Below are 27,306 nucleotides of genomic sequence, written 5' to 3'. Positions count from 1 at the left end.
TTGCGGCACCGCCGGTGTAGCGGCCGCGTAGGTCCGCGCTAGGCACGAATCCGCTCCTTCGGGTGCTGCTGCCTCGGGAGCGCGGCACTTTGCAAGTTAGGGAGGACGGGGCCCCGACTCCTAGCCTCTCCCCGGGGACTGTCGGCTGCTAGGTTTGTGTAACAAGAGAGAAAACGGGACAGGGTTGCTTAAGGGCATTTATTCCGATCCTTACGTGTGAGGCTGGAAGAAAGATTCACCGGTCTCACTCCTGGCGACCTGCGGTCCCTCCTGGTGCTACTTGGCTTTCATCTTCGTGTTCATCCCTAGACTTCGAGTGCCCTCGGGTAGCTGACACCTGTTCTTGTTCATTTTTCCTGCAGCTTCCCTCCCCTTGGACTCTGAAATGCTTTACTTGATCGGCTTGGGCCTTGGCGATGCCAAGGACATCACAGTCAAGGGCCTGGAGGTTGTGAGACGCTGCAGCCGTGTGTACCTGGAAGCCTACACGTCTGTCCTGACTGTGGGGAAGGAAGCCCTGGTAGGTGCCTGGGGGTCTGCAGCCTCCCGGGATGAAGCTGCCCAGCAGTCGATTTTCCTTACACTAAACAGACCCGAAATGACAGGTCTGCTTTTCAAACCCTTTAAAATGCATCCCCTGCTTCTTAAGCATTTGGGGAGAACGAGAATGGAAATCTTGCACCAGCCAAGTGACGTAGGAAATGAGAGTGTGCATTGGGCTCACAAGTCTTATGTGCTGGCTTTCTCCAGTAAATAGGAAAGGGAAGTTATTTTACACTCCTGGGGATAGTTACCAAAATCCCCTATTTCATGAGATAGCCAAGAAATCCTCTCTGAGTTGAAGGCTAATGAGGGGCTGACAACAGCCTTAATGAGTTGGGTATATATTCAGAAACCAAGCTGAGAGCTTCCGTCTTTGAAGTATTTCTGTAGGGAATGGTGATGCCTTTCTGCCTGTATCTCTCCAGAGAGGTCCTACTTTTAAACAGACATCTTATACCCAAACTGTGTGTACTGAGTGATTCTGGGAGGTGCATTTGTTGGTGTATCACATGTCAGAGTTGGCGGTCATTAAAGGCTCATTAAATTTTGGAGGAGGGGTTAAGTTCAGGTTCATAATCAAACACCAAGTACAGTGTAAATTAAGATGAAAAGACCAATGAGCAAGTTAGAGGAGGAAGGAGGGAATTTGGGGATTGCCTAGTTTCTCAAGTCTTCCAAACAAAACGGTGACCTAGAGAATTCCAAGGCCTCTGTCCTCTCAGATTCATAGCCCCACAGGCAGAAAAGTTCAGGAAACTAGAGCCGGTGAGTCCAGGAAAAAGTTTCGCTTTGGTATATACAAATGGACTTCTTTAGGCGGTTTTTGTGGATAAAGCATGACCTTACACGCCTTCGGTGTAATGTACCCAAGTGCATTACACAGAGATGTAAGTTATGGTCTTTGTTCACAAGTGGTTCACGATGTATCTGTATTCTCCCCAGGAAACCGTAAATAATAATGGGGGATTTAAGTAATAATTCACAATGGCACTGGAAGGGGGAAACTATTAAATTATATTGCCGGAAAAAATTTAGATGATCTTATTTAAGTCCACATTCTTGCTCTCATCAACTAAGTAATAGACACTGCCTCATGTTAAATAATTAACTAGTTATTAATCACCATTGGAATACATGTAAGAGACGAGATCGCTTCATGCTATGATGGTCAGGGACTACTATGGAACAGACGGCATTTGAGCTGTGTTTTAAAATAATGCATCCTAGTGGTTTTGTTCTGCTTTGTTTACAACATGGTCCAAACAGAAGATGGTAATATTTACACAGCTCTTCAGGGCAAATGGCTAAAGGGGACTAACTTTGGGGTCCCCAGCTACCTGCAGAGAGCAGAGGTCGCTGCGCTCTACCAGGCTGTGCGCCCTTGGAACACGTATGATGTTTTGCAGTCACCTAAGGTTCTGTGATGCGGGCAGTCACTTAGCTTCTCTGTGCTCTTCTTATCTGTAACAGGGATAAATACAGCGCCTGTGTCGTATCGTGGTAAAGACTGAATGAACTCCTGAACTCCATAAGTTTAGAACAGAGCCCAACCCCAGAGCGAGGCCAGTGTAAGTGAGTTATTACAAGTATCAGTATTATACACAAGATTTGATAAGGGGAAGAAGAAGAGCACTCCTTGCTGAAGGAGAAAGAATTGTGAGCGCAAGCATGGAGACGAGGAGCCCAAATTCACTCTACTCATTCTTGAGCATAACTGAAATCACTTCCATTTTCTCCCGGTGCGTCTGCTCCCTCTCTTTTCTTCCTAACCTACTTCTCCTGGATGCCAGCCCACTATTTCCTGGTCCTGTGGACCTGCTGTGGGTTGACCTTGGAGGGACAGAGAAGAGGACAGTAAGGGACCTCGCACTGAGAAGACTGAGGCTGTCAGCTGTGGCCTTTATTAACATTTCCCATTTGTCCTTTACCCTAAATCTGAACCTGTCCTCCCTCCAGCCTTAGAAAATGACTTGTGACATGAGGCTCTCTTCCTGTTGAAGATGGATTCCATCAAGATGTGTGTTTGGCCAACGTCTTTCTCCCCCTTTTTCTGGAACCTCACCTCCCAGCAATTATTCTTTCTTTCTTATGGTCAATCTGCATTGACATCCTTCCACCCGGGGCCTGACCATAGTCCTATACAGTCCACTCTGAAAACTCTCCTCTTTTAAGCCTCCTTTCCAACAGTTACTCGCGTTTATTTTCCCAAAGCTTTTTGAAAAAGCAGATACTTTTAGGGTCCCCATTTCTACTCCTGTCTCAGCCCTACAGGCTGACTTCCATTGTTCTGAAATATTTCTGTTTGCTGACCAACTATTTGGAAGCCGCAAACTCCAGAGGACAGCTCTCAGTGCGTATCTGCTCTACCTCTTTCGACGCAGTTGACCGCTCCTTGAATCTGGCATTCAAGACGCGACTTCCTCTGGGTTTTACTTCTACTTTTCCATTTCTCTCAGTCCCCCGCGTAAGCTCCTGACTTGTCTATTTCATCTTTAAATGTTAGGGGGTTTTTTTGTTTGGGGTTTTTTTTTTTTTAGGTTTTTGTGTTCTGATTTGTTTCTATATACTATTTTGAGTCTCTACTCTTCTGCTTCTTGACTAGATAATAATACGTGAAATGGTTAAAATTCAAAGGATAGTAAAGGTCTGTACGTGGAAAGATTTCTATCCCAGTACCCCTTCCTGGATGCAGTCATTACTAATTTCTTGCGTATCTTTCCAGAAATACCCAAAAGTAATTTTAACTTACAGTTTTTACCCCGTCCCCCCTATACAAAACTTGCCAACTTAAAGCCAAGAGTGAATTTTTAGTTTTATCTTCCTTCTCATGAATGGAGAAGACCAGGGCTGAGATTTTACCACAGTCGGCTACTCAGTCATTGGGTCGTATACAATATAAGTTTAAAATCCTGACCACTGTTCCCCAGCATCAAGCATAGGGTTTGGCACAGAGGCTGTGCATGAGAAATATTTGTCTGATTGCCGGGGGCAGGGTGGGTGGGGAGAGGTGGAGGAGGGGATGGGGGGATAAATGATGATGGACAGGAACTCGGGGTGGTGAACATGCCACACAGTGTGCCGATGAAGTGTTGTGCACCTGAAACCTGCATGATTTTATTTACCATTGTCACCCAATAAATTAGGAAAAAAAGAACTGTTCCTCAAGTGAATAAACAAATAAATAAGGTAAATTTAAAATAATGTAATACCAGTCTCTCTACTGCTTTTGCTATCTTTCTTTTTTTTTTTTTAAGATTTTTATTTACTTTTTTAGAGAGGGGAAGAGAGGGAGAAAGAGAAGGAGAGAAACATCAATGTGTGGTTGCCTCTCGCATGCCCCCCACCAGGGACCTGGTCCACAACTCAGACATGTGCGCTAGACCTGGAATCGAACCGGCAGCCCCTTGATTTGCAAGTCGGCACTCAATCCACTGAGCCACACCAGCCTGAGCTATCTTCTCTTTCTTAAATATTTTTTCAAGAGGATCAGCCTTGTGATCGTATTGAGGTGTTTGTGTTTCTCTTTAAAGGAGATTTAAAAAAATGTTTTATTGTCTCAATTAGATAATGAAATATTTCTTAAGTTAGTATAAGTGATAAATGTGGAGGAATGTGTGAAGAAGTCTTGGAGAGGAGGTTTTCTGTTCTTGAGTCACTTATAAAACACTGGATAGGGTTGCTGCTAGCATTAAGCTAGCAGTGGGGGGCTTCTTGATCTTTAAAAGTTCAGGAAAAAACCATCATTTCCTTCATTTCTCAGTAATATTTGTGGTCTCTTGAATGTGAATATAAGTGTTCTGCAACTATTAAGTTGTCTGGGTTCGTAAAATTAAAGGTATATAAGAGTTGATGATTAAGAAACTGTATGGTAAAGATGAAAATAAAGAGAACATTTTTCATCCGTAAAAATGTCCTTGTCGTGGGGAACTTCTGGAACACTGTCTCTAAGAATCACAGAGAAAAGGAAAGGATCTTTTTCCACCTCTGAGAAACAGATTCGAGTTAGGCCTTGGGAAATAATGTCAGTCACACTCGCAATGATAGCCTTTGTCTTCACACGCATTTGTTCCCTTAGTCACTTGCTCCACAGACCAAGTACCAGGCATCTTCCATACAGCGGTCCTCCTCGGTGGGTAGGAAATAGTATTATTGAGCTGTGCATCCACTTGGACTATATTTGAATTGTATTACACCACAGGAAATCAGCTGTAGGATTCTTGGCCCTTGGTAGTAGCTGTAACCACTACAACACAACCACCAGCCCCCGGGCCCTTTCCTCACCTGGGCCCTGTCCCTCCTGGGCAGGGCAGGGCAGGGCAGCCCCTGAGTTTGTTCTCCAGAGCTGGCTGCAGGGGATGGGTTCCCAGAGCACTTTGCATGCAGGCTTCCTATGTATCAAAACTCCTCCTCCGCTGCCACTCTCCCTTTCTTAGCGGGAAATAGGAAACAGTTTTAAATTAGTCTCCTCTGTGATTATACAGAAATGTTTGCTGCTTCTATAAACAACTGCATCTTAATTTTCTCTCCTTGTCTCGTTGATGGTATCTTTTATTTTAGCCAGGGTCCCATGGATTTTCCCGTGGAAAATTTAATACAACCCAAACTACCATGCACATTTATAATTACTGTTTTAACACATTTATCCTGTATTACTATGTATGCATAGGTACATATTCTCTATTCATCCTGCAATGTTCTGCCTCATCTGTTGGACCCAAATTTCGAGATAAAATTAAAATGCAAAAAGCCTCAGATGCTAAGAAATCTACCTCCTCTTGGGATATTAAGATTGCCCCAAAGACAGAGTTGAATGACAACATCATATAGACTGCTAGTTCACTGATGAGTTCTAGGAGTGGTCTGTGTTTGGACGGTTGCCAAGATTACACCAGCCCCAAAGATTGTGTGTGTGTGTGTGTGTGTGAGTCACCTGCTGTCTCATTTGGATATGGGCATTATGTCTATAGGAAGAGTTCTATGGAAGAGAACTGATTCTGGCTGATAGAGAAGAAGTGGAGCAAGAAGCAGATGGTATTTTAAAGGATGCCGATACCAGTGATGTTGCATTCCTCGTGGTTGGGGACCCCTTTGGGTAAGTCAAAGCAGATATTTGAGTTTCAGTTGTATTTACTTTTCTTTTTTTTTAAGTCAATAAGAGTCATTCTGTTACATTTAAAACCTTCTCCTCACCAGGTTTTGATGAGGGACTCGGTTTACACAGGCTCTGTCTAAAATGTTGTAGTTTCAGTATCTTTGATGTTGATGTAGAAAAGCTGCTTGACAAGAATGTGATCCTGTGTATCGCCTCTGTTGTTGACAAGTGCCTTGTAGAAGGTCACTTCCAGCATCAAACCCCTGAGCGTGTGTCACTGTTAAACAGGTGTGTGGCCGTATCAAGCGCCGCACCTGCCCTTTGTCTGGCAGGTAAGCTGCAAGCATCTTCTGCTTCCTCTGTCTAGGCATTTTTTTCTTTCTTCTTCATCCAATATTTAGCAATATTGCCACCACTTTCCTTGCCTTGAATCTATCATCTGTCAAGCCTCAGATTTCAGTTTCTCATGTACATCGGGAGCCCTGGTCCTCCTGTCACTAAGAAGACGGGCTTCCCACTTGTTCTGGTTGGGCGTCATCCGTCTCTGATGTCAAGCCAAACGGGAGAGTTCTCTGTCCCCAGCTCGTGACCTGAGATGTATTTCACAGATTGAAGGAACGTGCTGACAACTGAAGCCCTGTGAGCTCACCACCAAGGGTTTTTTCAAAAGAATGGAGCTGCGTGTGCATGTGTCTGTCGGAAAGAAAGTGGTTTATGTCAGTGTGATGTGCCAGGGGTTGCGTATCTTCATGCAACTTGGTTGCAAATAGCAGTGGAGTATCATACACTTACAAAGATTTAAATAGTTTATTTTAGCCTCTGACACCAATTTCTGTAAAAGTCAGTCTTCCTCCAAAGGAAGTACCTGTCTTCCCCCTTTTTTAGCCATAAAACAATAACATACAAGAAGGGTAATAACAAATCCTCTGTATAAAACGTCTAGAACTCGGGCAGGATTTCCTCACCGTCACCGTGACTCTGCCAGAACATCCATGTTGCCTGTGGTGTCCTCCGCCTCACCCAGATCCCAGCTCCGTGGCACCACATTCCTGCAGTCACCCGAACACGTGACCTCGAGGTCTCTGACTCATGGCATCCGGTCACTGACGAAGCCCGTGAGCCAGAGCTGCCCCTGGTGAGGGCTGCAGGCTGGGGCGGCCCGTACACCCCCTGGTCCCTGGGAGGGAACAACAGATGTCCGGAATGAAACTTGGGTAGCACTTTACAAAAGGAGTCCACCTCTGCTGAGCACACTCGTACCAGTTTGGAGCTTGTGTGTTGTGGTATTTCCTGTGCACTTTACAAAGCTGTTGTTCCCAGCCTGTTCCGAACGCAAGAAAATACTGTTCGCTTGAGAAGCACTGCTGGCGACTTGTTTTACCGAGGTTTTTGTATCTTTTCACTGCTCTCCGTTCCGGCTGCCACTCTTCACCTAGCCCACGCTCTCCTTCTCATACACGAACGAGTTTAACGTGCTAGGGAGCCCGTGCGTGGTCCAGACCCTTCCCTCATTGCCTGTGCTGGGGTCAAGTTCGTATTTGTAAAACCACAGTTTGAAGGGCTCAAAATGAGAACATTATTAGCTCCATCACTGGCCAGACGTGAAAAACCCTGTCCAACCTGCCCTTCCTTCCAGCTGCGACATGCCTGCACTGAGCCCACGGAAGGGAGAAGGCCAGGATGTGAGAAAATGAGGCCCAGTCTGGCCACTCTTTCCTTTGGCCACTCTTCTTTGTGACCCGCCAGAGCCCGACTGTACGGCTGTGCCTTTCACTGGGTCCGTCCCCATGTGTCTGCTCGTGCTGTCTCCTGGAAACCGCCGTCCTTCCCTGTTCTCCCTTCCTTCCCTCCTTTCTTCTCTTTCGTCCCAGTTTTATCGAGGTGAAATTGGCACACCGCACTGCAAGTGCAGGACATACAGCAGGGACCTAAGTCACGTACACTGAGACGCATAAGGGTTGTTTCCCTCCGCGAGACGCAGCTGAACAAGGCCGGCACCTCATCCCTGCCCAGTGAACGCCTGCTTTGTCATCACCAGCCCGCTCACCCTCCAGCGTGGTGAAAGCTGCCGTGTACGGATTAATGCATCTGATTCTTTTCCTCTCCTCCCACTTTGGATTATTTTCTTGGGGTGGATTCTCCAAAACAGGTTTATAATAGCGATAAAGAAAAGTCAGAAGTTTCGAACATGGACATTTCAAGCACGTATTGTCAAATCAGTTCTCCAAAGGATGGCACCGGTCCGCGGTGCTTGTGGGGTTCACAGGAACGTTGGCTGCACCGTGTCGTTGCAGATGTCGGTGGGTTTTCCCGTCATCACACCTCCGCCAAGTGTGGCCGTACGGTATCCGCGAACGAGGTTTATTATGAAATAAAGTTTAAATGAACGTGCCAAGTCTTACATGTTCCAGTTGGCCGCCGTGACAGTCTTCATTTTACTCTTGCCGCCAATCAAAACGTTCTTGATTCTCCTCTTGAAATTGCCTCATAGCAATTCCAAGCAACAAGCATAGTAAGATAAATTTATCACTATTTCTGGGCGCATAGCTCTATCCACAATCGTGTGTGTGTCAGTGTGATTGTAATAGAGCCACACGCCTGGAAATCATTGCGTTTGTCTTTGCACACACACACCCTCTCGTCCAGTCTCCGTAAATGAAGCGTTTTCCCGGCCCCGGGCTGGAGGGAGTGCTCGGTGTGATGGTTTCGGTCTGTGTTTCAAACCAGCTTTTTCCTTTTCGTGACAGCAATATAATCTAGGTAATTGTGATAAAATAACCAATTTTGTCCCAAATTTTTATAGCAGAGATCTGAGGGGCTTATTTAATCACATGTCAGTTTCACAAAGTCAAATCACTTTGCCAGCTCATTAAATCTTCATAGTACACCAACCACATCTGGTCATTTTAAATGAACTCGTGATACAGAGATACGGTTTTAAACCAGATTTTCTTTCCGCTCGTCTATTGAAATAGCCCACCGAGTACGTGAGTCTGTTTTCCTTCATCTTAGTGTTAGGTAGTGAAATTCTGTTGCTGGTGATACTACAAACACTTTTTACAACCGGCATCTGTACTATTTTTTGAAAGCTCACTCTGAATCACATGAATGGTTTTCATACCAGTTTTTATTGTATGTGTATGATTAGAAACAGGCTTCCCCGGTGGGCATTTGTTAATCTGCCTGTGACGGCCTCCTGGGGTGGCAGCCCTTGATCCTCCTACTTGGTATGCACCAGCCAGCCCTTCCCAAACGTGCTGATGCTGCTCTCCCAGCGGGGCCTGGGGTTCTCGGGGCGGGCGGGGTGGGGAGGCCTCTTTCATAGGCAGCTCTGAATGGATGTGGCGCTGCATTGCTCGTCTCTGTGTGTATACTGACATCATCCTCTCCCCACTGCAGGCTGTGTAATTAGAGTCATTCGATTTAGCTCAGCCTTGGCCGGGGTGGATCCCGGCCTGTGAGCCGAAAGGTGGCTGGTTCCATTCCCAGTCAGGACACAAGAGGCAGAATGTACACACACACACTGACCGCACACAGGAAGGCAGTTGTGAGTGACACACCGGCTACACAGGTGTGACATCCAGCTAGGAGCCTATCAGTTAGAACTCTAAAGATAAGACAAAGACAGACGGGCTGTGGTGGGCTGTGAAGACATCTGGTGTGTTCTGCACGCTGGGTTCACACTCAAAAACGAAGCCCTCCAAACAGGGCAGGAGTCAAGAAGTAGGTCTAGCTGCGCCACAGTTTGGGCCCTGAGGCTGGAACGTTTGCCAAGTGCTGCCCTTCGTCCCGCCAAGGCTGCTCCAAGGGTGTTGTCCGACTGCAGCTCAGCACTGCCAGAAAGCCCAGAAACGGAGGAAAGCAGTGCCCTTGACCCTGTCATTAACGTGAACTCGAGAAATGAAAGCCAGTGTCGGTGACCTTAATCCAGCGCGACCTTTTCTCGCTCCAGGGCCACCACACACAGCGATCTGGTCCTGCGGGCCACGAAGCTGGGGATCCCTTACCGAGTCGTCCACAACGCCTCCATAATGAACGCCGTGGGCTGCTGCGGCTTACAGGTAACGCCGCCGTGAAGGTGTTTTAGGGGTACTTAACAGAAGTGTTTTACCTTTTTACAGACTGTGAGGAGATTTTATTCTAGTTCATGAACTGTAAGGCAGTATTATTTTTACACTACCTTTGTGTGCACTAAATTTGTTTAATAGTAAAATTTTTATAGTAAGTTTTTCTGTAACTTAGATTTCCCCTCATTGGAATAGAGCGCTGAAATTGACTAGAGAAAGATTTCAATGTTACATCAGTTTGTGCATGCACACGAGGAAAGGAAATGTAATCTAACTAGGTCAGGTAAGTATCCCATGAGCGTTTTTACATTCCCTGAGTTGCTTGTCCATACGGCGTTATTCTCTGCGCCACCAGGGCACCGTGCGGCAGCGTTTCTTAGTCTGTAAAAGAGCCAGCGCCCAGTGGAAGGAGGCTTGTAAGCCACCTTCGTGGTTATTGACGTGTAAAGTGAGTTATTTTCAACCCAACAGCCTTGGTTCTGAGCGGCTCAAAGCGCGCTCTGTAACCGTTTCCAGGATTTCCTTCCAAGATGTTGACATTCATTTTGCAAGTTTTGTGTTTGTGTTCTGATATTCACAAATATGGCCCATGATGACGACTCACGGCCAACAGTGGTTTTAAGACTTCATTGGTTGTTAAGACACATGCCTTTTTCAGATACAATAGTGGGGGGCAGGGTGTACATCTTAGGAGAAATAAGGCAGTTTCCAACGTGCATTCCTGGAATGTGTGATGTAAGGAGGGATCCCCAACAAGAAGATACATTGGCATATGGGACCCAAGCTGTATCTGCATCTTCAGAGGGGCTGTATTTTCTGCGGTGCCCAGGAAGAGTGGCCTCACTTAATCGGTTGCTCTGGGCCAGTCACCTCAGCAGCATTATCGCCTGTGGCTGAAGGACCAGCAGAAAGGTATAAATGATTCGCCTTTCAGTGTTCGCCACTAGCTCTTAGTTGCCGCATTTAAGTTGGCAAGAATTTGGCTCTTTTGTGTTCTATGAAAATGCATCCTTACCAAAAACCTTGCCAATTCAAGTTTTTTATACTTTAAACCCCTTCCAACATTTCTGTGTTAGAGTACGTTGAATGGAGGGAAGTGTCCCCCAGTCACCATCTTTAACTGTCGACATTCCATTTAAGTGCGTTTGGGAAAGAGTTTTGGCACTAAAAACATAGACTTCTTGACTGGAGAAGCTCTGGTATCCTGCAGGTTTGGAAGAGAAGAGGTTGGCTGTTTCCCAACTTCAGGCAAAGGTTACCTGAGATACTCAAATTTTCACTGAGTTAATTTTAGGGTTTTTTTCAAAATTGAAATATTAGAAGCGTGTACTTTCAAGTATTACTTGAAATTTCTAAGTAACAAGTATTTCTAACACTTGTATTCCTTGTATTATGAGGATTTTTCTAATAAAGAAAAGATATGTATTTGTCCAGGGCCAGGCAAGTTGATTATATTCAGACGTAACGCTGGTGAGAAGTCAGGCATTTTTCTCAATCCACCAAAGACCAAAGCTGTCCTTCTCCTGAGTTATTCAGGTTAAGCATTTAGCAGCTTTACCGTTTACCCCTCTCTGCTTTAGAAGAGCCTTTATAAAAAAATAGCTTTTTTCCTTGATAATAAATGACATATATACTTACATAAAATTAAGGAAGTACAGTAAGCATAAAGAAAAAAATAAAAACAGAACTGTTGATAGCCCCCCACCTGGAGGCAATCGTGAGTTACCAGTTTGGTGTATTCCCTTTTAGTCTTTTTACTCAACACTTGTTTTGTGTATATTCTGAGTCAGGCAGTCCAAATTACAAGAGGAAAGTACAAATTCTAAAATGCTTGTTTGTGTGGTATTTATTATTAATAGCTAATCACTTCTGTGATCGAGTACATGGATTCTTTCGTAAGAATGTGGTGACAGGAGGTTGGAACGGGACCATTTGGTGAGACCGGGGAGCTGTGATTTCTGTAAAAACTGCGCTCTCACTCCTCCCAGTCACAAGTGGGCGTTAGCACCTTCCCTGTCTGCACATGCACGCACTTCTGTGGAAGGAATGCGGAGGCAGAATCCTCTCTGCCGGGCCCTGGAGGTCGGGGGTCTGTAGTTGTCTGGCCGTCCGGCGAGGGCCTCACTCCCTCCGGTGGCCCTGGGCGGCCCTGGGTGCAGCAGCATCATCCCCGGCTGTGCTGTGTGGTATTAAGTGTCAACAGTACTAAGATGCTGGGTGGCGGGTCCTTTATCCATCCACACTGTGGCTGGAACTACCAGTTTTCCCTACATGTAATTCCAGGTTTTCTGATTTTATTTATTTATTTATTTATTTCTTGAGACAATCCTCATTTAAAACATTCTATCTTGTCCCCATAAGTGTATTCCTGACTGGCAGTCTGTGTTTCTGATGGTTATTTCGTGTGGCTAATTAGCGTTCCCACTGATAGCCTGACCTGTTCAAAGACGTGGCCTGCCTGCGGACTTGACCCCCTGTGCGGAGAGTGTGCGTGCTCGTCTCTGTGCTGAGCCCTCTGGCTGTGCCCAATCTGGTTCTTTGCTCAGGTGCCCTTGTCTCAGACGCGGTCCGTGGGCATCGTGCTCACCCTTCCTTCCAGCCGTCTCAGTTCCTAGACGCACGCCGTCATCGGCACTGCCTCGTTCTGTACTTACAAGCAAACATTTTAATGGCAAACGTTGATGTTTCAGCGCCCCCTTAAAAGTCAGAATTTGGCGCCGGGTGCTTTCATTTCAAAAACAAATGAGTCCTTGTTACATGTTCTCTTGCACTTTTCTAGGGATGATGGTAACAGCGACCCGCCTTCCCTGTCACAAACACCTTTGTGGGGGACGGGCACGCGGGCAGGGCTCCGGGTTCTCTGTGCCCGCCTCTCAAAACCCCCAGTGAGGTTCCTGCCTTGCAGGCGTGCAGCTCAGAGATGTGGGTTGAACTGAACTGAAACCTTAGCTTCCTTGTGTTAGCTTTGGTACGGTGCCGTTCCTGTCCAAGCCCCGGCTCCCGTTTGGAAAAGAAATGTTGCTTTAAAAAAAATACATCCTAACTGGTTTTAGGATGAATCCACATAACATAAACAGCAATTGTGGTTATTAGCAGCAAGCATCATTAAAGTGGCATGAACGGACAGGGACCTGTTGTGCATGCGTCTGCTGCGGAGTGGACAGGCCTTTCCCGTCTCCAGTGTCTGTGATGCTTTGAAAGTGTGTGCGGACGAGTGCAAGCTGACTTGCTGCGGAAGGAGCAACTGAAACGGCGCAGACTCACTGGCGGGCCCTGAATGACGCGTCAGTGCCCAGGAAAAAGCTCCCAGGTTCCTGCGGGTTGCTCAATGGCGACACCTGCTCGCAGAGCAGAGGCCGTCGGAAGAATGAATGAGATATCACGGGCTGTGTTAACCTTGAGGATGGGATAGAGAATAATGCAGAAAATAATACAGTGCACGTAATTTGGCATTGACGGCTTCTGTAATTACAATAAAACATTTTAGGAATGCAGACTGGTGAGGCCACTGTGGAAAACAGTATGGAATTTCCTCAGAAAACTAAAAATGGAACTCCCCTTTGACCCAGCAATTCCGCTGCTGGGATTATACCCTAAGAACATTGAAACACCCATCCAAAAGAACCTGTGCACCCCAACGTTCATAGCAGCACAATTTACAATAGCCAAGTACTGGAAGCAACCTAAGTGCCCATCAGCAAACGAGTGGATCCAGAAACTATGGTATATTTACACGATGGAATTCTATGCAGCAGAGAGAAAGAAGGAGCTTATACCCTTTGCAACAGTATGGATGGAACTGGAGAGCATTATGCTAAGTGAAATAAGCCAGGCGGTGAGGGACAAATACCATATGATCTCACCTTTAACAGGAACATAATCAATAGAAGAAAAAAGCAAACAAAATACAACCATAGAGATTGAGGTTGGGAACAGTCTAGCAGTTGCCAGGGGGGAGTGGGGTGGGGACAGTGGGAAGAGGGGATTACAGGAACTACTATAAAGGACACATGGGCAAAACCAAGGGGGAGGGTGGAGGTGGGGGAGGGAGGAGGGTTCAGCTGGGGTGGGGTGGAGGGATGGGGAGAAAAGGCATACAACTGTAATTGAATAACAATAAAAATTAAAAATAAATAAATCAATAAAACAATAAAACATTTTAAAGGGAAATAAAAACTTGTGCTAGCTGTTGCAGTTGACTTCAGGGTAAGGCTCTGAAATTCTGTCGTCATGAAATGCTTCTACTCTCTGCACTTGCCTAAGTGACCTCGACTATTGCCACATGTCCCTCTGTTTCTGTAAAACACTTCTACTTGTGATGATCAGCATGCTGGGTAGTTCTGTTAGTTGTCTGAAGCATTAAAATGGTTTTATCATTGTCCAGGACTAACATGGGAAGGATAAAGCCTAGCCTAGAACAAAGAACTTACTGCTAAACTAGGCAGTAAGTATACGAGGCAATGTAACCTTAGAGGCAATGTAACCCAGCTAATAAACTCTCTGCTCTTTTAGTTTCTTCAGAATTAATTTCGACCACCCGCTAGATAATGGGCATATTAGAAAACTTTCTTCCTTTCCATTTTCACTATAACTTCTAATCACTATTTTAATAGTGACCTTACATTCTTTTCCACTTTACAGGGTTGTTTGTTTGTTGTTTTGGTAGATCCAGTCGTGCCAGTCTTCTCCTGGTAAATCCCGTCCTGTACAGAACACTCCCTTGCCCGTGTGCACGTTCCCCGAGTCGCAGGTGCCTCGGTTCGCGCGCTGCCCCATCTTCCCTGCGCTCTGTTGCGGGGCCGCACACAGAATCGCCATGTGACAAGTACCCAGTCTCTGCTGGGTCGAATGCTTGTTTGTTCAATTACTTGTTCCCCCAAGCTGGGTCTTGTCTGTGGAATTACAGTCCTTTCATTTGACTCCCACGTGGACTCACTCACTGACGTATGTGTGAGAACATACACCTTGTCGTCTTCTGTCTACGTGGTCATTCACTTTCTGTCCCTCGTGTGAGGCCCTGTGCACGACCTTTCTAGGGCCAGCAGAAAGCAGCGTTGCATCGATGGTAAGCAGCATGCAGTGCTCTGTATAGAAAGTTACAGTAACTTGTGATGACACAGCTTTGTGGCGCTTCCCGCCAACTCTGCTGGCCCAGCGTTCTTCATTTCAGACTTGACTGATCTGGTGTAGAATATACATGATGTACTTATATGTATCATGTATGTGAGCTACATAGGGGGCTTAATAGTGTGCTTAGCAAGTCAAATGTACTAATTTTTCCCTCCACAGAGAAGAGATGTTTAACTGAACCATGACGAAACAGTCTCACTGGCATGTAAAGTAACAAGCATTAGAACCTGACGGTGAAGCGGAGCTCACGCAACACCCGTGCTTCTGAAATGGGGAGACGCAGCAGCAGCGGGGTGCTTGGGAGACCGCTGGCAGTGCTCAGGCAGGTGGTGCCGAGGGCTCTTCGGGGAAGGAGTGGGTAGAGCTGGCACTGACGGGAACTGGCACATGGTCACCTGTCAGGAAGGGCCAGTCGGGCAACAGCCACTTCCAGGTACATTGCTCAATGCCATTCTAAACATTGCCCACGACTCCCCACTGCTGTTCCCTTTTCCCCAGCACCGCAGTCCTCCCCGCCGCGCCGCTGCCGCCGCCTCGGTCTCCCTCCCCTGGAGACCTGCGTGCATCCTCTGTCTTCAGAAGGCTCCTTCAGGGGCTAAGGGGGGAAACGCTGGACTCCTAGATACATACCCTAGGTCTCATCTTTGATCAAGAGTATCTGCTGCCCAGTGTTTGTCTTACTTGTGAATCTTCTCACTCTAACCAGATAATTAAATGGCTCATTTTGAGTTGCGTTTTTGTCTTCAAATAGATAAAAACAAGATCCAATATGCAGTTACACTGTTTCTGTATAACTTACTCCCGGTTAAAACAAATGAACGAGAAGCGTGCACTGGCCAACAGCTGTTAGGAAACAGCTCTGTCTGTGGCCTGTGCGTTTGGATTTGCGCCCAGGATGTCTGGGGGCGAGGGGTCACAGTGCAGAGGTCGCTCCCAGCCGGCCAGTGCCCGGGCTTCTGCAGCCCTGTGCTCGGCGCTGGGATGTTGCTGCAGTTGCTTTGCACAGCTTGCTGGTAAGCGCTGGCTTGTGCAACGCAAAGGCCGGCCCCCCTGTTCTTTGGGGCCCAGGCGTCGCACTGGTGAAACTGTTTGCATAACGTTCCAGAACTCACTGGAGAAGTTTGACGGCACGGGAATGGCCACAGCCTGTGGATCAGGGTCCTGGGAAGGGGTACTGGGAGGGGGCTCCTTGGATCCCCCACGTCGGGCAATTCAGAGGTGCTTGTGCACGGAGGGGTCCAGCCAGTGTTTTTCTATGACTGGCATCTCGGTTCTCTCTTAAATGGCCTGACCCTTTCTTCCTGAAGGAGGAATTTACCTCCATGACTCTTAAAATGTTGAAGACCCCTTTGAAGTGTTCACATACAACTGCACATACAAATTTCTTTAACTTTGTTTTTCCTTGAAGCTTTTTTTATAGAGCAGTATATTTCAAAATCTGATCAGGGGTGCCAAAAATTCTCTTTAGAACATAAGCAGCTGAACTTGTCAGAATGAAACCATAAGCATCATCTCAAATACTCAGTAATATTTTTGAGAGCCCTCCAACAGGGAAAGCAGTTGGGTTATAGCAGGACACAGCCTTTCCGAACCTCTTCACCTCGTCATTATAAACATTGCTTTGTTACACCATCAGACCCCCAACATTTATCGAGTCTTTACTGTGTGCCAGGCATTTGGCTCTACGTACGCTTTGTCATTTTAACCCTTAAAAAGCCATGTTATTAGGTTTAGGGCCACCGCACCCATTTTTCCAGCAGAAAGTCCGGGAGGTCACTTGGCTCGTCCTTGACCACCCAGATGGTGAGAACCAGGGCCGTAACCCACACGTGGAGCTCGAGATCTGTACTGGGTCCTTGTGCCCTCAGTAGGGCAGGGTCCCTCACATCGCGCGGTGGACGGGTTCCGAGAACCCCGCCTAGGGACGCTCTGCAGGCGTTTCGTGCTGGAACAGTTACGTGTAGCAGGAAGATTTTGTCTCTGACTTTGGGTGTTACAGGGGCTTTGTGCACCGATCTGTGATTTTCCGGGGAATTACCTTCCAGACAGTTTCCAAATGGACTTGGAAATAAGCCCACAGGTAGGTAAATCGCAGGTGGTGGCCACACGAGGAACACGAGCAACCTTCTTGGGAATGCCTAGTCGCTGTCAGGAGTAACAGTTACAGTTTTTAAGACCTTGGTATATAAAAGTCAGGAACAGCTGAGCTCTGGGGTGGGAGGGGCAGAGGGCCTTGAAGGGCCAGCTTCTCTGTCTCCTTCCCGTCTGCCTCCCGCGTCCCCCTCGTGCAGCTTCCGAAAACAGGTCTGAGAAGCCTGTGATGCCAGCCCCCTCTCCGGCCCAGTTTCTTCATTTTTCAGATGAAGAACATGGGGCTTAGAAAGGTTGGGTCCTGAAGTCACCCCATGGTTCCAGGCCCAGGCAGTCCGTGGTGGAGGACCCGAGGTGACGTCCAGCATCTGGGGGTTCCCAGCCCCGTTATCAGTCCCTCCGAGTGCTGTTTAAACTGAAAGAACTCACCCGCCCCCCTGTAACAACGTTCGTGTCACGTCTCCCCACCTTTCAGACCGCAGAAAGTAAAATGTCCTGGGCACACAGTGCGCTGAGCGGTCACACTGGCACAGCGCAGCCCAGTTTGAACAGCGTTTTCCATGTCGCTCCATCCTCCCAGCCCGTGGGCAGGAAGGACAGTGTGTGACCACTTCCTGGTCTACAGTCAGTGACTTGGAAAGAGTATGCCACACAGCCACCAAGTTGCAGGACCAGAGTCCAAAGCCAGGTTTTCTCAGCATAAGCTTTGTGGTGGACTCACTGAAGTGAACTGTGTAGCCGCTAGATGCAAACAGGAACCGAGTTCTTGGTTGTGTGACGGTCGGTGGGGGGCGAAAGGCCCCCTCATTAGACTCTGCAGTGAGGGGACGGACAGAGGGTAAAAGTTCAAGGTTGTGGGAGGGGCTGGGACAGTGTGCCCTGTGTGGCTTTTCCTGAGGGACAGGGTGGAGGGAGTGCTTCCTCCGACCTTGGTCCCAGCTGCTGCTCTACTCACGAGCTAGGGACCACCAGCCATGTGTTCTCCATGAGCCCAGCGGTCTCATCTGTTAAGAAAGTGTCACGATGGTGACTGTGAGCCCCACTGACTGCTCGGACGTCCCGCATTAGTTGTTTCCTATGAGGTTCCTTGGATTTGGTACTTTCAGCAGCCTCACAGCTGAGCCATGACCTGGGCACCACATCGCCGAACCGAACGTGGATACGAGAAGCCTCAGAGTGTGCCAGCTGCTCTGGGCCAGGAGAACCTTGTTGCCTTTTCCTTTTTGGGACAGCTTCGATCCCCGACCCATCTCGAGTCTGCTTCCTACTTTTCATTTTGGTTGCTATCTATAAAATAGCACTCAGTGAACTGTCCCGTCGTTAATTAACGGCTGTGCTCTTTCTAGCTGTACAGGTTTGGAGAGACGGTGTCCATTGTGTTTTGGACAGACACCTGGAAACCGGAGAGCTTCTTTGACAAAGTGAAGAGGAACAGGCAGAACGGCATGCACACGCTGTGCTTACTGGGTAAGGGCGCCCCTTAGTCACAGGGTGGGGTTGTCGAGCTGTTCTCACCTTGACCTAGTGACCTGCGGGGAGCTAGCCAGCGGTAGCCATGGCCACGGCCGGGGCTCTGGGCATGCCAGCGCTTTCCCATTCTCTCTCTCGGGAGACATACATTTCCTGCTCCAGTCACCATGGGCCAGTCCTCGTGTCCCCACCTTGGTCCCCCAGGTCTCGTCAGTTCACTGTAGCTCAGTACGCCGGCATGGAGCATCCGTCCCTACCTGGCTTGGGGCCGGGCCTTCCAAGGGGAGCCCTTGGCCACTGCATTGCAGGACTGGCAGAGTCACAGGTGGGGGTCTGACACGCCCTGGAGGCCCTCTTGCTGACGCCTGGTTTACAGGTGGAGTTGGGGCCCAGAGGCAGAAGCCTTTGTCTCACTGCCACCCAGCCTCCTGATGGCAGCACTGATAGAATCCAGGCAGCCTGTGTTCACGCTGTCCCCACCGTATCCTGCTGTCCAAACCCTGTGCCTGCCTGGTGCGGAGAGAAAGCCTGGCCGCCGTCCTTGGCAACGGCGGTGACGGCACAGGTGCTGCTCTGAAGGACGTGGGCGGTGTGGTTCCGCATGCGCATCAGGACTGTCCTGGGTGGGTCACGGGGGCCTTCAGCCCCTGCTGTGACGGTGCGTGTTGTCTGCATACTAGCATCAGAGCTCCGCCTGTGGCTGACGGACAGGACGGAGGTTACCGGCGCCCCTGGTGATTGCGAAGTGGCACTCGTGTCCCGATCAGAGGGTGAATCCCAGGGCTCCTCCTTGCCAGCCAGACGGAGCGGGCCGCTGACCTTTGCTTCGTGTCCGCCAGCGGGAGTGGCCGCCCTGTCCCATGGAGCTGTTCCGAGCAGCTCCATCGGCTGCGCCGCTGAAGGAGCAGGCGGTGCACGTTTTTAACTTTCTGATCTCCGGTACCGACGTCAGCTTGCTCTGAGTGTTTGCCAGCGCCCACTCTCGGCCCTGTGGTCAGTCCGCGGGCCCAGTCACAGCGCGCTCAGGGGATGGCACCGGCCCTGGGGCCACACGCGGAACTGCACTGCCGTAGTGACGCTGGAGCCACCAGACAGGCCGAGGTGACAGGCAGAGAGAGAACTGTGGTTCCGGCCTCTGCAGGGAGCACAGATATCCATCAGGAAAGACTCCCATTTGCCAAAAGCATTCAGGCCGGCTGGGTAACAGCCACCTCTCAGTAACCCCATAACACATGGTGTGTGCGCTGGCAGTGCCCAGTCAGCAGCCTCGTTTCCTGCAAGAGCTTAGAGCAAGTCTTACCCGTGGTGGGTGTTTCTAGGGGGTGGAAGTGGGAGATAACATCTCCCGTAGTTAGGAAGCTGTGCCTGCGATCAAGTCCTCCGGCTGCCGCTCTGTAGGTGACGGTTGCCCTTCCTCCTGTGCCACCGTGGCGGCGGCACGCAGCTGTCCCTCCGACCTGGGGCCCCGAGAACCTCAGATACTCACTCTCTGGCCTTTTTCTGGAGAAGTTTGCCGACGCCTGGTCTGAGTAAAACTTTGCCTAACCTCGTGCCATACACACTCTCTCCCTGGGGAGTCCCTTTCCCGTTACCTTGTTTTACTTTGTTTATTTTTGTAGTCCTACCACCCGTCTGAATGGTTCAATTAATTTGCTGGTTTTCTTCCCTGTTTGCTCTCTAATGTCTAGAGGTCTGGCACAGCATAGAATAAATATTTATGGAAGTTAATTGCTTGAGGGTTTTTTAGTTTATTTTCTCAGACAGAAAGTCTTTAACTGTTACTACTTTATTCAGTTCCGGCCAGAACACATTCCTTCTCCTCCAGTCACGTGGGCACCTAATAAATTCAATGTTGAGGTCAGCCCATGAACGCTTCTCTCGCTATTTTCTTTTTCTTTTTTTTTTTTTTTGGCTTATGCCTATATCCCACACTCAGCTGGTATGCCATGGTTTCTTATTTTAGCTTATTGTCAGTGCGGTGTACTACTTAAGTTTTGTCCTCGGGTTTCCCGTGTGGAAAGAGACCAGTCTTACCTTTTCGTAGTCGAGTCTGCGGCCGCTGAGAGGTTGAAAACGTGGGCTCACGGGAGCTCGGATACTGGGTGTGTCCTCCCCGAGTGCTTCACAACCGAACCTTGAGAGTTTTTAAAGCAGAACAAGAGACAAGAGGCATGAGAGGGAGGCTACCGCAAACTTCTCCACATAGCCATAAAAAAATGGGGGAGGGCAGAAGGGTAGCATTTCTCTTTTGGGAGGCTCTGGAAAAGCAGTGAGAAAATCAGATCACAGGTGTGTATTGAGTGCTCATTCGCTCTCCGCGCCACGCAGGCCGTGGGTCGGTTCTTTCGGTTCTTTCGGAGCCCTAAGGAAGCGTTAGTGTTAGACGTGGGCCCTGCCCTCGGGGTTTGGAAATCCAGCTGGAACTGACTCGTGTACAGGAAAGGCCAAAAGAACAGTTAAGCTCTATTGTGCGGGGAGGCAGGAAGGACAGGCCAGAATTTTGGCTTTTGAACTCCCTTTCTAAGAGCTGCCACTTTTCTCGGCTTTCCTGGGAAAAGACAAACAAAGTTAAACAATCTCTCTCTCTATGCATTAACAAAAACAGGAACAAGGTGTGAAGTAGAAGATTCCCTGATGCCAAATCCTCCAACCACAGTTCTTATCATTCAGCCATCCGGAGCCTTATCATTTAAGTCAGTGCGTGTTTATCAACCGCTGCCTGTGGGCCCAACCCTGTGGGGACCGAAGCACGCACACCGCAGGAAACCCCAGAGAACTTAACACTGATTTGGAAAGATAAGACAGATGTGTAGGATGGAATTAGAGATAGGAAAATTTAGCACTAGTTGTAGAGATGTTTCCAAGAACAACTAAGGCCTTACGAAGGAGTTGGGGTTCAACACTCCTTCCCGGTGGGGAGTTGAGGTGGGCTGGCAGGTGGGCACGTCACTCAGAAGACCTTTGTGGAGTGCCCAGTGGGGACTCTGCATATCACTGGCCCGGGGTTCCGAGAGGAACAGGAGAAGCCTACGCACTACCTCGCAGCAGGAGAGGAGTGAGTATGGCCTAGGACACGCCCAGGGAAAGACTGTGAGACCCGCCTGGGCTCAGGTGAATTCGCTCTGTTTGATTACAAAGCACACACCTGTAGAAAGTCCCCCGGTCCTCCTCATTTTTAATATACAGTGCTGTGGAGCAGCGATTTTTTAATTGAATTTATTGGGGTGACTGATAAAATTACATAGGTTTCTGGTGTGCAATTCTACAATGTATCACATGCATACATTAGATTGTGTGTTCACCACCCCAGGTCAAGTCTCGTTCTGCCGCCATTTATCACCCTTCACCCTCCTCTGCTTCCCCCACCCCCTTCCCTTCTGCTCAGCACCACGCTGTTGTCTGGCTCTGAGGTGTTTTTTCCTTTTGCTAATCCCATCACCTTTTTCACCCAACCCCCACCTCCTCCCTGTGACAGCTGTGAGTCTGTCCTCTGTACCTCTGAGTTCTTCTGTTTTGTTAGTTTATTCTGTTCATTAGGTTCCACATATGAGTGAGATCACATGGTGCTTGTCTTTCTTGGACAGGCTTATTTCACCTAGCATAACGCTGTCCAGGTCCATCCATGCTGTCGCAAAAGGTAAGATGTTCAGCTGGTGTGCCACGAGAATTTTTAGAACATGCGTCACCTGACCTTATTCAGGGACACTGCCATCTTTTCCCTTAAATTGTCAGATCAAAGAAATGACAACAGCCAACACAACAATAGCCTTCCAGTGTGACTAATTCAAAATTATACCTATTTTTTTGTCAGATCGGCAAAATAGATGATCTATTTTGGGGTGTGCTGCACAATTTTAGTAATTAGTTTATGAGTGCCACGAGATCAAAAAGGTTGAAAAATCGCTACTGTGGAGCATATTATTTTAAAAGTTTTTAAAAATGGAAATATTAAATTACAAACTTTACTATTGCACATAACATTTTATAAGCTCCAGGTGAATGAATTAATAATACCTGTGTTGAATTTTGAAGAGCCTTTCAGCTGTCACTTGAAGAGACCTAAGTGGACGTGCAGGACCAATGGCACTGGAGGCCACGTTTTCGGTGACAGACACACTTTCCCTGCACGTCCAGATTAGTGGAAATCTCAAACGCTGCCATTTCAAACCAGAAAAATACTTTCACCACTGGTGCCAGGGAACACTTAGAAATACACAGACGGGGTTAATCTCTGCCGTATTTTCTGTAGTATCCTTTCTAAAAAAAACTTGTGTAATCACTGAGAAGAGCGGTGGAAGCCTATCAGCGAGGCCGCTTGTTGCCCTGCATTTATTTTTGCAAACACAAACTCTGGCTGACCCGCTGGCTTTGAGTGTGTGGAGCAGGAAGCAGCTGTTGCTGCCGAGCACTGAGTTCCTCTGAGGATGGAGCAGGCTTCTGCCTTTTTCACCTTTTACCAGCTAGCCAGGCTGAGGGCTCCAGGGCAGAGGGTCCAATATTTGAGATGGTTGGACCTCCGGGCATTATGAGAGCAGATGCTGTGCGTCCTGGCCCCAGGGCGTCCCCACGCCTGGCCTTCCTGCTGGGGGAGGCCTGCTGACGTCTGACTGTGTGATGTGAAAGTGTTTCTTCGCAAGTCAGCAGGGGCACGTCCTACCATCCGTGAGAAGGCAAACGTCTTTTTCCTGACGTAGTAAGGGCTCCTTTCTACGTGTGTTACAGACACTGAGATTTACCTCCTGGTGCCTGAGAAACAGTCTCGGATGGGAACATAACATGACCTGCCCCTTGGGTTAGCACAGACCCCAGCCAGGGGAAATGGACGCGAAGATGCTGGTCAGCTGTTAGGTGCTGAACCTGCCAGTGTGTACCTAACTCCTTCCGGTGTCTTCTCCTCCCAGAGGAAATTCGGTCCTTTCAGGACACTCTCGGCCAACCTCATGTTTGTTTCCTAACTAGTTACCTTTACTCAGCCCCAGGCTTCCATTCCATGTATTTTCATAACAAAGTGCCGAAATACTTGGGAAGAACGTTTCCCCAAAACTTGGGTTTACGCAAAGGATTTTGGAAACAGTGATTAATTACATTAAAAGAGAACTATTTTTTACTTCCCGCAGACATCAGAGTCAAGGAGCAGTCTTTGGAAAATCTCATCAAGTAAGTCTGACTCTGAGAACACCTCCATCTATTTTAATTCCTTGAGCAATTCAATAAATTCTGCTTCAATGACGGCAGTTCTAAAGATTGTAGGAAACCAGCTTTTATTACAGTTCATAATTAAATGCTTTCAATCTTGTGAAAAGATGGAAATGATAAGAAGTGGGGAAGTGTGATAGAGCAGAAATGGCACTGGACTCTGGGTTCATTACTGAGCACCATGGTTGGTGCTGGGCAGGCGCCCAGTCGGTGTTTGTGGATTGAGGGGACAGTCGGAAGTCGGGAGACATGGTTTGAGTCCCAAGTCTGCCTCTGGTCATGGCTCTTGGGCAGGTTACTTCCATTTCCGGGCCTTATTTTTCTCACATGCATAATGAGTCATAATCCTTTTTCGCTTGGAGAAGCAGCATCCAAGTGACTGATGAGCACTTGAAATATGGCTAATGTCACTGAGGAACTGAATTTATCATTTCATTTTAATTAATTTAAAATTAGCCCTGGCTGGTGTGGCTCAGTGGATTGAGTGCCAACCTGCGAACCAAAGGGTCACCAGTTCAGTTCCCATTCGGCACACATGCCTGGGTCGTGGGCCAGGTCCCCAGTAGGGGACGTGTGAGAGGCAACCACACTTGATGTTTCTCTTTCTCCCTCCCTTCCCCTCTCTAAGAAGAAATAAAATATAAAAATAAATAAATAAAACTAGTATCTTAGTTACTGGAAAACTCTTAAGTAGATGCAGAACAACTTCAATGTGTAAATCTACTTTTACAACCATGAACTTTATGAAGCCGAAATACCGACCAAGGATTTCCAGTGAACACTTCACATTTGGGTCAAGATGCACCATAAGCATAAACCATATGACATTTCACAGACTTGGGACAAAAGCAACCTCTTTAATGATTTTTATAGGAGTAAATGTTGAAGTATAATGTTTTGGATACATTGGGTTAAATATTATTAAAATTTTGCCCTTTTTAAAACTTTTGTTAATGTGGCTTCTAGAAAATTTAAAATTATGCCTGTGGCCTGCATTATCTTTCTCTTGGACAGTCTGACATAAGAGTTGTTTTGAAAGTCCGAAAATAGTCTATATGACCTGTTTGATGAGTTGCGCAAGCTCTGTTTTTATCGCGATCACTGGGCGAACGCTGTTGGCTTTTCGGTCCCACAGACGTAAACGCATCTTCCCCTCCAAGATTTTCAGTGGTTTACCCTGCAGTTTACTTTCTAAGAGGAGGAAGTGAAGAGAGGAATTTGCGGTTTGAACATGGCCATGAAAGTGAATACTACAGAACCTGACTGAGCCAGGACACAGAGCACACTGCCACTCATCTTGAAGTACTTTTGCCTCAGGTGTTCCTTTGAGGTCAGGTAACTGTTAGACTTTTGTTTCTGCCAGCGTTTCATTGAGATCACAGGGCAGGTGAAGTAAAACCATGAAAAAAGCCCAAGAAACTGAAGGGAAACCACTGGACCCGTGCTTCAGTGGGTACTTGGGGGTGCCGCAGGTCAGCCTCAGAGAGAACACAGGTGTGGGGCCTGAGTGTACCTGGGGCAGCGTTGCGTTAATATGCCTGATGTTATTTCACGCCTAAGACCAGCGGCACCTGGTGTTCTGCTTCCAGGGGAAGGAAGATCTACGAACCTGCTCGCTACATGACCGTAAACCAAGCAGCCTGGCAGCTCCTGGAGATTGTTGAAAACCAGAGAGCACGAGGAGAAGAACCAGGTACCCAAGACCCCCCCAGGGCTCTCTCACTGGCCTCCCTCCCCCACCCCCACTTGCCGCCACATTGCCACGTGTGAATGCTGGGGCGGGAGACACGCACACAGCTGGGCCACCACCACGGGCACGGGATCCACTGTGCTGGTGTGGTTACTGTTTTCCAGCCTTACCTTAAATCTCCGAGGCCAAAAGCTGTCCTGAAAGAGAAGTAATGGAGTTCTTTCCAGTAAAGTCACTACCACTCCAGAAAGGGAGGTTATTTCACAAATTAACTATAAGTCACATTTGAAGTATGTTACAGTATAACTATTTTGATAAATTACAGAACTCTATGATGAGCTTTTCCTGCAAAAATGTATTTATTCTGCTTTTTCTCACTCTCCACACTGAGCCCTGGGCTGGTTTTCTTCAGGATAGAGACAAGTGGATTTTTTCCTTGTATTCCTAAAATCTAGACAGGGTGCAAAGTTTATAATAAAATGTTTGTGGACGGTGAATATTTACTGAGAGGTTTTTAAATGAACCAGTCATTACATTTTAAGGTGCCGACTGCCTTTGAGCACCAGAAAAGACGCACAGAGAGGTTCTCCGTGACCATGGCCTGTTCTCATGAGGAGGCTTTCCTCAGGGCCGGAAGCCAGTGATCTCCAAGGGTGTTTCATCCCAGGACGTCGCAGAGCCCCTCGCAGGCCTGCGTGCCCCCTTCCCAGCCAGCAACAGAGCCACGGGAAGGTGGCGCCCCAGAGCGGACAGTATTGACGCTCACGAAGTTGGTTACTTCGAACTTGAAAGTATAAGTGATGTCACAATGCCCATGATTTCGTAAGGGCTCTGTAGCCTACTAAACACTGCTGTGCCTCTGTTATCCTAGCCCTCATAACCCCTGTTTAAAAACCTACCTGATTAGGTGGCCAAGCAGAAACTCAGATCCATGTATTCACCTGATAATTCGGCCGTTTTTCCAGCATAGCGTGGTCAGTGTGACCATATCCCAAGCAGCTTAGTAAACATGCAAGCGTGTAGTGACACTGCTCACTTAGAAACTATTTAAAGATGAACGCTACACGGTGTTAAAGACCATGGACACCGGCCTTTATCAAATCCTAAACACTTAAACTAAGGCCAGCCTTTGTGTCCTGAGAGGGTAAAAAGTCGGGCAGTGCAAACAATTTAGAAACGCCTTAATTTAGATGGTTGGTCCTCAGAGAGTGCCAAGGGCATGTGAGGTGTCTGGGGCTTCCTTGCCCTCCTGGTACTAACGTTGGCTCGACTGTTGGGCAGAGCAGCGCGTCTGCGGAACTGAATGGCGGAATCTTTTTTCCTTGAGTAGCTCTCACCGAGGACACACTGTGCGTTGGCCTCGCCCGGGTTGGCGCCGAGGACCAGCGAATCGCTGCCGGCACCCTGCAGCAGATGTGCACCGTGGACTTGGGGGGCCCGCTGCACTCCCTGATCATCACCGGAGGCAGCCTGCACCCGCTGGAGACGGAGATGCTGAGTCTGTTTCCTGTGCCAGAGGCCGGCCCGGCATCCCCAGGCACCAACGGGCCCCGCACGTAGACGGCTCTGACGTGGAGGCTCATTTGGGCCCCGGTGCGCATCTCTAACAAAGAGGACTGGTGGTCCGTGTGTCTAGTAAGTACGGAACCAGTGCCGGGGAAGAAAGATTTGGAGTCAGCCATGCTCGGCCTCCTGGGGCCCGGAGCTTTCCCTCTGACATCATCAGCAGGTGCAGCTACTGGCAATTTTTCTGGAGGTGCACATGTGGAGCAGACCAAGCTGGGACGCTTGTAGGTGAATACATGGATCTGAGAGATGGGCGGGGCGCGGGGCGTGTCCCCATCCCTGAATGCCGATCTGAGTGACTTCCTCTGAAACATCTGTCTTACTACCTGACACCCTAGTCACAGAGCTCATATTATATATTGTGTAATCGCCGAATTATAAACGTGCAGCCAGCCATGGCTTGTTGCTCTTTGGTTTTAAATAGCAACTTTCACACCCAAGCTGACAAATGGAAAACTTAC

At 48.2% G+C, this 27,306-nt stretch overlaps 1 protein-coding gene across 2 annotated transcripts; it reads left to right on the top strand.

The window, feature by feature from the left end:
- DPH5 (diphthamide biosynthesis 5) lies at nucleotides 1-27,306 on the top strand. 2 transcript variants are annotated; one of them, XM_024570442.4, is made up of 8 exons: nucleotides 3-152; nucleotides 363-520; nucleotides 5,511-5,635; nucleotides 9,588-9,696; nucleotides 18,270-18,390; nucleotides 23,511-23,550; nucleotides 25,179-25,282; nucleotides 26,610-27,306. In XM_024570442.4, the coding sequence occupies exons 2-8, from the start codon at nucleotides 386-388 to the stop codon at nucleotides 26,837-26,839; spliced, it is 864 nt and encodes a 287-aa protein (XP_024426210.1). In that variant the 5' UTR covers nucleotides 3-152; nucleotides 363-385; the 3' UTR covers nucleotides 26,840-27,306. The 2 variants fall into 2 exon arrangements, with proteins under 2 accessions (XP_053771599.1, XP_024426210.1); XM_053915624.2 differs by lacking the exons at nucleotides 23,511-23,550; nucleotides 25,179-25,282; nucleotides 26,610-27,306 and adding an exon at nucleotides 19,074-20,256 and having other exon boundaries at nucleotides 1-152.

This window comes from Desmodus rotundus, chromosome 12 (assembly GCF_022682495.2).
Source record: "Desmodus rotundus isolate HL8 chromosome 12, HLdesRot8A.1, whole genome shotgun sequence".
In the NCBI taxonomy this organism is placed as follows: domain Eukaryota; kingdom Metazoa; phylum Chordata; class Mammalia; order Chiroptera; family Phyllostomidae; genus Desmodus; species Desmodus rotundus.
The sequence above is the reverse complement of the archived record's forward strand: the minus strand, read 5'-3'. Positions and strand labels throughout refer to the sequence as shown.